At 39.1% G+C, this 12,971-nt stretch overlaps 1 protein-coding gene across 2 annotated transcripts; it reads right to left on the reverse strand.

Moving 5' to 3' along the window:
- Positions 1 to 1,900: 1,900 nt before the first annotated feature.
- On the reverse strand, positions 1,901 to 3,936 carry LOC149211469 (uncharacterized). 2 transcript variants are annotated; one of them, XM_089390448.1, is made up of 5 exons: positions 3,811 to 3,936; positions 2,998 to 3,544; positions 2,782 to 2,898; positions 2,135 to 2,701; positions 1,901 to 2,018 (listed from the first exon to the last, which is right to left on the reverse strand). In XM_089390448.1, the coding sequence occupies exons 3-5, from the start codon at positions 2,891 to 2,893 to the stop codon at positions 1,945 to 1,947; spliced, it is 753 nt and encodes a 250-aa protein (XP_089246574.1). In that variant the 5' UTR covers positions 2,894 to 2,898; positions 2,998 to 3,544; positions 3,811 to 3,936; the 3' UTR covers positions 1,901 to 1,944. The 2 variants fall into 2 exon arrangements, with proteins under 2 accessions (XP_089246574.1, XP_089246575.1); XM_089390449.1 differs by having other exon boundaries at positions 1,901 to 2,000; positions 2,782 to 3,544.
- Positions 3,937 to 12,971: the final 9,035 nt, after the last annotated feature.

Below are 12,971 nucleotides of genomic sequence, written 5' to 3' on the forward strand. Positions count from 1 at the left end.
ACTTACCAAGGAAAAAGAAAAAAAACTGAATTTTGATAATAAAAATATGAATACCATGCCAATTTCTCTACTTAATAAATAATTAACCAACTTTAAATATTATAATAAATTTATTTTCCCACTTAAACAATAAATAATTAAATTTACATTTAGTAAATAAATAAAACAATATACATTGTTAATCAAATATATATTGCAAATTACATTTAATGTTAATGAGATGAACCAATTATCTTTTATACAAAATATCATTCTTACACCAGATAAATATTATTAGATAATCCGAAGTAAAATAAACATGTTAAAATTTTAATAAATTAAAATTCTCTTTATATTGTGTGAAAGTTAATTTATATACCCTATTTCAAGAAGGCACGAGTATACTATACTAGTGAATGCTAGAGCATCTAGATTCCAAACGATATTATGATTTTTAACTTCTAATCGATATTATGCATTTTTAACTTCTAATCCATTAAAATTATCTTTATATTTTGCGAAAATTACATTATACACTTGAGTCAATAAAGCATAAGAATATTCAAAAATGTGAGATGTCACATCTAGATTACCAATACTAGATAAACTAACATATTTTATTTGCTTCTTTTAATTTTATTTAAAATAAAATAAAATGTTTTATTTATTTCTGTTACACCAACTCATCTCTTCCATTATCTAAACTAACATATTTTATTTGCTTCTTTTAATTTTATTATTATTTTAATTTAAAATAAAATAACATGTTTTATTTATTTCTATAACACCAACTCATCTCATCGATTGTAACTAGTTTTTAATTTAAAATAAAATAACATATTTTATTTATTTCTATAACACTCTATAACACCAACTCATCTCATCGATTGTAACTAGTTTACATCTAACTACGTAGTCATATTTTAACTAAGTACAGATTCAATCCACTATAAAACATATTTTAAATAACTCACAAAATAATATATAATACATTTCAACGTTAATTTATTATAAAAAAAAAAAAAAAACCTATCAATAATAAAAAGTTAACAACTATATAAAACACGGACAAAAAGTTAATAACTATATAACCCATTTCAATTGAAATTTAAAAACAAATCCCATTACTAAAAGTAAATACAAAATAATAAAGATTTGATTTTGGTAGCAAAAACTCTCATCCCAAAAAAGTTACTAAAAACAACTATATAACACACAGATTGAGATTTTTAAAAATTCCCATTACTAAAAATTGTTTGAAGTTAAATGTTTATCAAGATTCCATCCCTTGGAAAATTCCACCTCTGAGAACACTATACTTTCGTGAAAATCTGGCCAACCTCTCTCATATGAACACGTGGAATAATTCGGTCCTTTCTAGGAAGGACTATCTGCACTCAGTTTCAATTTCATCCCTACACACTTTCATCCGTGCACTGCCATTCACCTATTTGATTGTGACATCTTAACCAAGCAACCACGTTCAAGACAACACAAAAACGGAAACTCATCATTAATCAAACCCTTTACATGGTCGTAATCGTAGCATCCGGTAAAGCTAGACTTCTGTTACAGCAAGTTTTCAAATTCAAGCGTCAGAAAGGTCCAGATGCGTTTGGACTTTGAAGTCTCAAAGCTGGCAAGCAATTTGATTCATTTAACTTGAGAGGAAAATTTTGGAATGCAGGTGCAATGGTTGGATCAGGATGAGAAATCAAAATTGTTCTTGCATCGATCGTACATAAAAATCCGTATGCTTGACGGCAAACGTGAACGGGATGTAACCGTATTCTGTACAAAGTTCAAAGAACTGGAGAAAAATATAAGGGAAAAGATCCGTGTGAAAAGAGACGCAAGTGCGCCGGAACTTGTACAGCATGATTAGACTGTACCACTGGTAAAGAAAAGCTTCAGATGATACCTTGATATCTGAGTAGGTGGTTTGCTTGCCGAGTTCCTCAAGTCTCAGTACTTCACCGGCTTATATGTCCTACCAAGCGACTTAATCGAGATTTCTGACGCTGAAAAATCATTCGTGCCTGCCCACGGCAACAGAGATAATAAGCACTGTATCATAGATTCATATAATGTTACCTAAGAAAGAAAGTTTGTGTAATTCGTCACATCCTGGCATCTAATGCTAGATAATACTTACTCTTTCTTTTCCTGTTCGGTTTGACGGGTTCTTTTCTTGTACAAGCTTTCCGCTTGCCAGAGGCAGCAATGCAAATTTCCTTGGATTCATGGTCCCGAGCTTCAGCGCCGGTTGTTTCATTTAATGGAGGATTATTGTGTTCAACCTCCTCGAAAAGTTCCGGAGACCAGTCGCAGAAGCCCTTCTCAATAAAGATTTTGCTGGCGTCGAAATCTTGCTTTGTCTCTTGAAACTCGACGGCGAAGTCGTCTGAAAAGTCCGCAGCGTAGAAGCCAGAATTTAAATAGGACAGAGCGGGTTCGGAAATCCACTCTGGCGTAGAGCAAGAAAAGGTTTCTATGCCAGAGATTGTAGGTTCACAGTCGAGAATGTCGTCATTTAACAAGCTATCAAGGTCGAAGTCATTCTTGGGCTCAACATCGCCGAGAGTGCTGTTGAAGTTTGAAGATGAATAAAAGGTCTCTCGACCAAAGAAGTCCTTGGCATTGCTATCGTTTTCAAAGCGGTTCAACTCTTCAAGAAGTTCAAGAAAGGACAGGAAGGTCGGCAAAGGAACCGGTTCTGCATCTAATTAATTAAACGGCGAATGATTAGCATTAAGAATAACCGTGAAAATAAGCAAAATCTTGAAGGGAACGCCATTTTACCTCTTTTATCTGGAAGATTTCCGGAAAAGTTCTCTGAGGACGAAGTCTCGACGCTACCGACGCTCTGTGACGGGACTGTGGAGACTACAGTAGCCCAGGTGCACAGAGACATGGCTTCTGGAGATTTTATTTAAATATTCACAGAGCTTTCCTCAAATTTTCAAACTGCTAAACATTCATTCGTGATACTCCCTAAAGCATTAGGAATCTACTAACCGTTACGGTGATAAATGTTGTGGTCGATCTCCGGGCCTCGAAGGACTGGATCCCTTAACAGATTAGGAACGCAAAGGTCCGGACGATATGGTTCTCAGGATAAACCGAATTCTATCCGAGCTCTGGCACGCAGATCGAACCCGCCGACTCCTGGCATCCTTGCACACAGGACTGCTGTCATTTACATCGCACTGCTGGCATCGAATGCCGAGACGAGTATTGTCCAATAAGCTAACTCAAAACGCTTAAAGAACTCCGAAATTAAAATTAACTAAGAATAACGGTATGCTTAACCTTTTTCCGCGGCCAGTGCCGTCTACCTCAACCTTTCAGCGTGAAAAGCCGAGATAAGCTTTGAAAGGCTTCAAAGCAGTAATCGCGTGAGCAATACAGGAGGAAGATTCCTATTATTTTATCATCACTTTTAAGACAAGAACTCACGGTAGGTGCTCTTGTATGCTCCAGTCCTTCGAAAGGAAAGGTTTGGACATATTTAAAGACAAAATAATATCATTTCAACCACTCCTCTGCCGCTTTTGTCCAATATCTACCATATTAAAAAAATTATTTCCTGTAAGGACACTTCTAGAGCATATTTAGTACGATTCCGGTCCGCGCTTTCTAAAATATAATAGAAAAAACAAAGAAATAGCAAGCTTTCCGGTGCTCTTTCAGTGTATCTGCAGTTCCAAAATATTCCCGGCATTTAAACCCTTCATATAATGTCAGTCCTTGCGGTTTCTCAAAAGTAATTTGCACTCCACTGGAATTAATCGAAATTTCAATTTTTTTTTCAAAAAGGACGAGTATTACCAGGCTTTTTGCCGTAGCGAGATAATACCAAACATTCTACAAGCACTTCTGCCAATTTTCGCTCCTTTTGGCCGTAACGTATTCTCCAACGTTATTACCGACATATTTTACCCTTCTTTATCGAAGTCTTCATGTCACTGGTTAAAAAGCAGTACAGGATTCATATTTAAATCGTTGCTACAGTGAAGGCGGCTACAAGGCAAGATTCCGGAGGCGGCCCGGCTTGTCCATTTCCAGCCGTTGATTTTCCAGTAATGCGCTGCAGTGAAACGAGGGCTCCGATGTTTATGCCCAATGAAAACGTGACGGGTGGATCCAATCCATCATTGCTCCGCTACAAATCTCTGAAATAGCGCGACGTCCTTTTCCTACAGTGAGTGGATGCCACGAGTTAATAACCACGACCTCTACGTTGCGCCAAAACCACCCCCTGTGAAGGCCGAAAGGGTTCGACATTTAGGGCGTTTAGGCGCAACTTGTGGTAAACCTTGTCCTTCTAATCGGTGTAACTCGTCAAATGTTCACATAAACGTGTACCCTACGCAACCACCCTCCCATTCAAGTCAACCCTCGTGCTTCCCAACTTGCACCCATAGAAGGGTTGTCACCTTTTACCTACTTGAACGTGGTACTTCTGGACTATCATTTAATTTGGTCCCTAGAGTGGACATAACACCAAGCAAAGGTTGTCTAACAAAATGGAGTAACACAATAATAAGCCTGGTTTCTCATGTGCTTAAAAAATAATTTGAAATTCAAATATAAGAATTAAATGAAATATATATATATATTATAATAAAAAAAATGTGTTGTTCATTTATATTTTAAAGTGGGATGAATTTTCATTCAACAAAAGTATAAAGAAATAACAAACATTCCATACCTATTTATCTATTTACATAGATTTTCAATAGTAAAATTCAAATTACTTGTGGTCCCATCACTAATGGGTACACCAACTACTTAGTGACCATATAAAGATGATACATTAAATAACTATTCACTACTATCTAATGGGCCTTATTCAAAGAGCATGGTTGCATATAACATTCTACTAATTCCCAGGTAACTTAAAGTAGGAAGGCTAGAGTAGAACTCTAACATGCATTTTCCCTTCAAAAGCAATGTTGTCCTCAAGGCTAAAGATAAGGAAATTGCTATAGAATTGTGGTTGATTCCTAAGTGGCATCTTTGGGTTACATATCTTTCCACTAGATCAATACTTCATGGACCATGCATTGGTATAATTCGTGCTCTTTAGTATCCAACACTATTTCCAACTAGTTCCAAGTGGATCTTTCTTCATTAAGTTTTAGTGAGTTGGTTTTCACCTTGCACTTTAATTCCATGACCTTCTTCGAATATGACGTATGAAACACTTGACGAATCTTGGAATGGGTTGGAAGAGCCAACATATAAGTCACTTACCTAATGCACTAGATGATCTCATATTATGTCGTTGTCGCTGCTAGAACAGGTCCCTCCAAAATTGCGCCACATTCAAATTTTGGAACCTACATATTGTCGTACTGATTGTTGCTTTTGGTCATCAAGTGTCGTTTCATGTTATTACACATGTTTCAAGCATCCTTGTTCTTTCTTAAGTGTCATCGGGCCATCGAGAACATCTATAGTGCACTTCATAGTCATAACATATTTCCTAGTCACAAAACGACACTTTTGGTTGCAATTGCATACACTTTACTTGTTATACTTGGAGAGTGTTTGTGAACTGGTGTTTTGATGTATACTTCTCAGTATTGGGTCTTGTCTAAGTTCTGTTGATGAGTTGAAATGTTTTGCACTTGATTTTTGTTGGGGCCTTTGTTTCTGAGGAACTAAGGAGTTTTAGTGATAAGCTAGGAGGCCAATGACAAGTGGCAAAGATAGCCATTGGAAAGTTGCGGGAGAGATAGTCGGGAAAGAGGAAGGAACTCATTGAGGACTGACAGTTGTGGAGGAAAGTCGGAAAGAAGCAACCACAACCGAGCAAGAAAAGAACAATAACAACCAAGCAATAGGAACAACCGAGCAAGGAAGAAGCAAATGACCCCAAGAAAGAACTGGCAGTCTAGGCTTGCACGTAAAGATAAGGAGGGATGAGTGAGAAGGCAGAGAGAGGAAGGGTATTGGAGTTTGGAATATTATTGCGGAGCTAGTAGAGCCGCTCTGTGTCTGCTATTTTGTATGATTGTGTATTGATCTATCTTGTGAGTCTGTACTATGGGAGAGAGGCTCTTGAGCCCAATGTAATGATGTTTTGCATAGATTAATGATGAAGAACAATTATTGGAACAATTGTGTGTTAGTCAATTGATTATCCGATTCTTTAAAATTTTTATATATGTGTATCTAAGTAGTCTTTCATTTACAAGCAATTATGACATGTTGCAATTAGGCTTCTGTGTGGTATGATTTAGTGCTCTTTGATTCTTATCTCTTTGATGCAATTCCTCCCGATAATGGATTTTCACTTTCTGCGATGATCGGGGTGCGCCTTGTGTAAAATATTTTCGGCCATCGCGGACCCAATAGGGTAAACCCATGATGACCGAGCGGCAGTTTGAAAATCCGCCTAAACTAACACTTGGAACATTCAAAAAACATGAAAAAAGAATTAAAATGAAGTGCATGGCAACGCCTGTTTACCTGGAACCAGTTTCGGGATGAATGATGCACGGATGGGGCCAAATTTCACTCGCCAACTTCAGTGTTCCAAGTTGCTCCATGGTAAATTGAACAAGTGCTATGGTAAAAATGAATGGGTTAATTCCTTTTTATAGTGATTTTTGCAAATTTAAAAGTTGCATTTTATAAATGTGGGTTTTTTCTCATAGTTTTACCATATGCAGAGTCAAAATATGTTTTTTAACTATGTTTTTATGAATATTGTTCATTTTAGTTCGAGTGGGTTTACGTGTGATGTGTTTTTGTGTAGAGCTTCAGGTGGTGGAATTATGATGGTTTGATATACACTTGATCTCGGAAAGTCGTCTTTAAGCTCTTTTCCAACATGAAGAATGAAGAGATTGCCGAGTTTCCCTCTTGAATCGTTAAAAGAAACGAGAGGTGGTCACCTTTAAGCTCTTTTTTCGACTGTTTAAACACAAAAAAGATCGCCAGGCTTTTGTTGTTTCAGGCTCGTTATTGGTTACGAACGACGTACTTCTGACCGCTTTTTTACTTTTTTTGGGTCGAAGTTACTACTTACGAAAAGTACTCCTTGATCGTAATGGTCGAGCGATTCTTTTGAGTATTGTTTTATACTTTTTCGGGCTCAAGAGACACAACTCTATGAAAAAGGACCCCCTTGGAGTTTTCCTTTCTGTGTATTTGTCAAACTCTCTAAACATGAAAAAGACTACGTGTTTTACCTATGTCAGACTCGTTAAACCCTGACGACATTGGACTCGTCACCATGATGAGGCTCGAGCTTCTCCTTCCTAGGGCTCGTTAAACTATTACTAGGTTGGATTCAACAACAGGTTTATCATTGATTGTCTATGGTAGCTAGTCACTCTTGAACATCGACACTTTGCTTTTTGTCGGGTTAGGACATCCATACATCGTCATTTGGCCTTCCGCGGGTTTGGGTTATCATTCTAGCCTCATTCCATTCGATTCATGCCGTCTCCATCGAGCCTCTGATCCCTTGGTGCTTGAATGCTGCCACCTCCCTCCGGAATCGTGTCGCCGACATGTTCAAGAGTACAATCCTTCTGTAGTTTACACCCTCGCATTTTCCTTTGATTCTTTGTTTCGCCATCTACCTCTTGTTCCTTATCTCACGTCGTTGATGGGGGAAACACTATGGACCTCCTGCAACTGGTCGTCTCCTGTCGACATCGGCTCATTATCCAAGAGATTTACCTAGAGATCCCTTTTGGTACCTTAGAGCTTGCATGCCTCAATGGCAAGTTCTTCGCACCTGACGGTCGACTTTCATCATTGGTCGTCGATTGGGTGATTCCACGGGTGTTCGACTTTAGCTCCTTTTTCACACTTCATGGATTGTGCTGGATAATACCTTGAGAGCCATTGGCATTATTGGTGGTTTCTCTCGTGCTTGTTAATGGTTTTCATCATTGACTGGTAATCAAGCGATGCTCTATCATGCTCGACCTCAACACGTCTATTCACATGTTAGGATTTGTACTATGATCGGATGGATTCAAGACCCCGAACTCAGATTACACATGTTCGGGCTGCGTGGATTAGTTTTATGATTACATGACTCGTTGATGCATGGCTGCGACCATACCTGAGTCTTCATGGATGGATGCGACCATACCTTTGTCATCATCATGGTATCATTAGCTGGATGGCTGTGTCCATACCACAGACCTATTTCGTATGTCTTTTGGATGGCTATGCCCATGCCTAGACTACATGTACTTCATTATCATAGATATCAGTTGTACTTGCGTGCAGGTTCTTCTAGATGGTGTTCTAGTTCAGTCAATTTCGTAAAGAATTTCACCCCTCCCTCTCTCTCAGGCTTCATACCTTAGGGGGCATCTGTTACATAATAATTTGTCATTATCTTCAATTCAGTCTTCCTACTGTGTCATGTGTCCAAGTCATACATGCTCATGTTAGAAAAATGCTCTATGATGTTGCCAAATGACCCACTTTTCCAAAGGTTTCTACATCATCGCGTCTATTGGCCAAATAAACGCGCTGATGAGCGCTCCAAAATAGTCCAGAAGCGCTGCCATCGCGGAAGTACATGTGATTCCCATGATGGTCAAATTTCATGTGCCAGCGCTACTATCGTTTGTAGTTTCCCGCGTTGACCTGACTATCTATGTTATTCAGAAGCGATGTCAGCATGACATACCAGTTATGTGCCCGCGATGATCTAGATTGGGCGAATTTGTTCCAGATGACTCTAGACCTGGTTGTTGGCCTTGTTTATGTCACCCTCCTTTCTCTGGCATGGCTGTTCTGTCACTTGTGCTACCTTCCTTGGAGATAATCTCATCCTCCCACCTTTCATGGAGACTCCTTCTCCTATTTAAACTCTCACCATTGCTATGGGCTACTAGTTGGTAATTCTTAGTTTTTGGAGTGTTGCTGATAGTACTGTGAGTTTGCTAGATAGCTGGTGTGAGTGTGACAAGTGTGGGTTTGTTGATAGCTTGAGGAAGGTTGTGAAGTGCCTTTGATCTTGTGTAAAACTTGTGAGTGAGAGAGACTTGTGTATTGGGAGATCCACTTTCAAGAGTGAATGCTTGAGGAACATGCTGGCTGGATCCCTCTGAGAAGGCTTGTGACGTCAAGACCTTGGTTGTAAGCTTACTCTATTTCATAATTAATGCAATCAATGATGTTTTCCTATGTCTTGTATGCAATGTACTAGATAGCTCATGACTTCTTGACTCTATGAGTAAATATATCATTGTTGTTCCAGTTACGTGCTTTGTTGTATTTCCTTTGCATTGTTTCAGGTTGATAACTCATTAGGAGAAGGAAGCGGAAGCTGGAGCAGTGCAATGGAACTCCATCGACCACCGGTTGAGGTAGGCCTCCAACTTGAACTATTTTTGATTTGTCCTTGTTTGTGACTAGACCCACTCTAGGGCTAGAGCGGTTGCCTCTGTCCGCAGAGGGAACACTTTCCTGCATCACAAGCGGGATTCCACAAAACCGGCAGAATATCAGAGGGTCTTCGAGTGGTAAGTGGTTTCAACCGAGTTCTGTTCGATGCCATACAACGATTTCCATGCAGCTCGGGGAAGAGAGAGAGAACCGCTCACATTGGATGGGTAAACATCATGCTACTCACCCGCCTGATATGAACGAAAATCGTAGGATCTCAGGCCCCGAGATCAATGGCAGAGATGCGTTCCGATGGATGACCGGATTTGAAGTCCGATATGGACAATACGTTGGCAGAAGGTTGTGTTTCACGAGAATTCTTGGAGTTAACGAAAAAAACAACTATTTCAAATATGTCCAAGAGAACTGACACTCATCCGTTATGAAATAGGTGGCCACCTCCTTGTGAGGTGCTATACAGTGATTGATTACACAGGACAAAGGGATTCAAATGGACAGAGGCAAGGGAACCAGATAGCTGGGAACCAGAAACAAACAATCAGGAAGCAAATTGGCTTAAAATCCACAAACTAACAGAGAGAGAAGAAAGTTAAGTTAATGGCCATAAGTCGAAAGCAGAGAGAAGAAGCCGAGATGACCTACAGAAGCAAAGGTGGCATCGAGCCAAAATTAGGATAGAGACAGAGAGGGTTAGAGAGTCTGTGTACTACAGAAGAGGCTTGAGAAGTTCAAGCGCACTCCTCTGTAATGCATGTCATGTATGAGTCTCAGTTTGGGCTCATACTACTATGACCAATAGAGGTCAAGAGTCAGTAAGGAGAGTCTGTGTACTCTAGAGACTTGGGGGATCCAAGTATAGTCTTACCAATTTATACTTGTTGAGTGAGACTCAAATTGAGCTCACCATTGTAAAAACTCTGCTTCGAAAACGTAATCGAGAGGCCACCACTGAAGGCTAGACCAAGAGACGTAGCCCAGGAGTGTTGGGTGAACTCCTTATTAAACTTGTTGTGTTTATATGTGTTGCTTATTTTGTTTTCCTTAACTGCTTCATTGCCTATGTATTTTGTAATCTTATCAATCCATTGCATAAATAACATAGGCACATCCATGCACATGAGTCTGTAATACCTTATTGTTTTGTCTTAGATCAATTACTGATCAAATTTTGGAAATGGATCCATCTAGAAGAGTAAAACAACTCAGGTCCACCTTGGGCCACACAAGGTACTACATAAGGTTTATTTGCAACTATTCTATGATTACTGCACCAATGGAGAAGTTGTTAAAGAAAGTTGAACGGTTCATATGGTCAAAAGAATGTGATGCTGCACTTAATATACTGAAAAAAAAAAAAAAAAAAAAAAAAAAAAAAAAAAAAAAAAAAAAAATTATCAGGTGCACCGATCCTAGTTTACCCAAACTAGAAAATGCAATTCCATGTCCACATTGATGCCTCAGGTATTGCTTTGGGAGTGGTTCTATCTCAACTAAGGGAAGGGAACCTCGATCACTCCATTTATTTTTCTAGTAGAAAGTTATCTAAGACAGAGAAAAACTATACCATAACTGAGCGTGAGGCACTTGCGATGGTATATTCACTCCAAAAGTTTGGACGTTACTTGTTGGGAGGTAATTGTTAAGCCTAGCCAATTGAATTTGGGGCTCGAGCACCTCTCGCGATTAGAGTCAGGTGAAAGTGGAGGATCCTTTAATGATCAGCTATCAGACACTAATCTATTTGGAATTTAAGCGACACTAGAATACTTGGAGGATATAATAACATTTATAGCTACAAGTAAATGTCCAAAGGAATACACAACAACACAACATAGGCATATGGTCATCCAAGCTAAAGATTATCAATTGATTGTAGCACAACTTTAAAAATTGGGCCTTGATCAACTGTTGCGCAGATGGGTTGTCAACCATGAGAGATAAGATGTATTATGTGAGTATCATTCATGGGTTGTAGGAGGACATGTTGGAAAAAATGCCACCATAAGGAAAGTACTGTAGACAAGGCTATGGTGGGCCATGGTTTTCAAGGATACGAAGGAATATGCTAGAAGCTATGATGTTTTCCAAAGGGTAGGAAGATCATCACACTGAGATGAACTTCACTTGAAACTAGTACGCTCACTATGAGAAATGGGTAGTCAACTTTATAGGACCTATCAATTCGCTAGCACACCACTCCCATGCTAGATATATCATCACTGCCACATAGTACCTTACCTAATGGGTGGAGACCACACCAGTTAAGGACTATACTGTAGACACTACCGCCAGATTTATCTTTGAGAACATCATCTCAAGATTTGGGTGCGCCCGAAGTCTCACTAGTGATCATGGGACCCATTTCATAAATGAAATAATTTCCTCATTACTTCAAAACTTCATGATACAACACCATTGGAGCAACCCGTATAACCCTCAAACAAATGGAATGGTGGAAGCTTTCAATAAGATCTTAGAAAAGGGCCTAACCAAGATATGCTCAACCAACATGGATGATTGGGATGAGCAGGTGCCAGTGCCTTTGTGGGCCTCTCGCACAATTATTAAATTCTTACATAAGCATACTTGTTGGGATAGGGTCCCCTAGGGTCAATTTTGGGGAAAAAGCCCAAGTTTTGTTGTAAAGAAAGTAAATTCTCTGCAAGATGTGGTCATGGAGCACGTGGATAGTAAAGTTTCATAAACGGTTTTACCCTTCTGTTATGTAAGTTGTGTCAGCTTTAGTAGATATACCCATGGTCTGTGGACCATGGGATTGTATGAAAAGGAGAGTCTTAGAGAGTCTAAGGCATAAGAATAGTAGAGATAAATGAAGATGTAATGGGTCATTAGAAGTAAGAGCGAAGAAGTCTTGGAGTAGAAGAGAGGCTCTGCAGCTGTGTGCGCGGAGGAATAGAGTAGAGTCCGTAGCTAAGTGCATGGACCCCTGCAGCTGTGTGCGCAGAGGCCTAGAGTAGAGTCTGTAGTTGAGTGCGTGGAACCCTGCAGCTGTGTGTGTAGGGAAGTATTTAGTATGTAAGAAGAACTGAAGCATCAATAAATAGATTATTCCAGAAATTCCTGTGTTTTGTCTATTTATTTCTGTTATGAATGGATACGTTATTATGTTATGATGAATGATGGGTTTGTGAATTAATACTGTATTTTTCCATGATTTTACATGATTTATATTGTCATTTGAACGCAAGTAATAATAATTGTTTAAGCGAAGCATATCCTGTTGCATGTTAAATTTATCAAACACTTAAGTCATTTTGGGTAAATAAGGAATTAGGAGTAATCACAAAGGCATGTAAGTGGTTGGTTCACCTGTTGAGGGTCCGCGAAAGACAGTCGTGAATGATCGCATAGGTATCGAATATGATTAAGGGAGCTTATATCGATAAGCCCTAAGGGCTTATTGATCTATGCAAAGGTAGGATTAGGGAATAAAACGACATCATGCTCATCTCTGGGTGCGAAAACTTGGTTCCATCATCCCCCCATACTGCTTTGGGTAAGACTTCAGTCCACACTCCACGGGTTGATGCCGAAAGGGCCAATAGTGTAGGGATTTGTTTGGCAAACTTAACTCTGAA

This window comes from Pinus tabuliformis, chromosome 1_1, assembly GCF_031772625.1.
Source record: "Pinus tabuliformis cultivar Carrire ecotype Pingquan chromosome 1_1, CPIR1, whole genome shotgun sequence".
NCBI lineage: Eukaryota > Viridiplantae > Streptophyta > Pinopsida > Pinales > Pinaceae > Pinus > Pinus tabuliformis.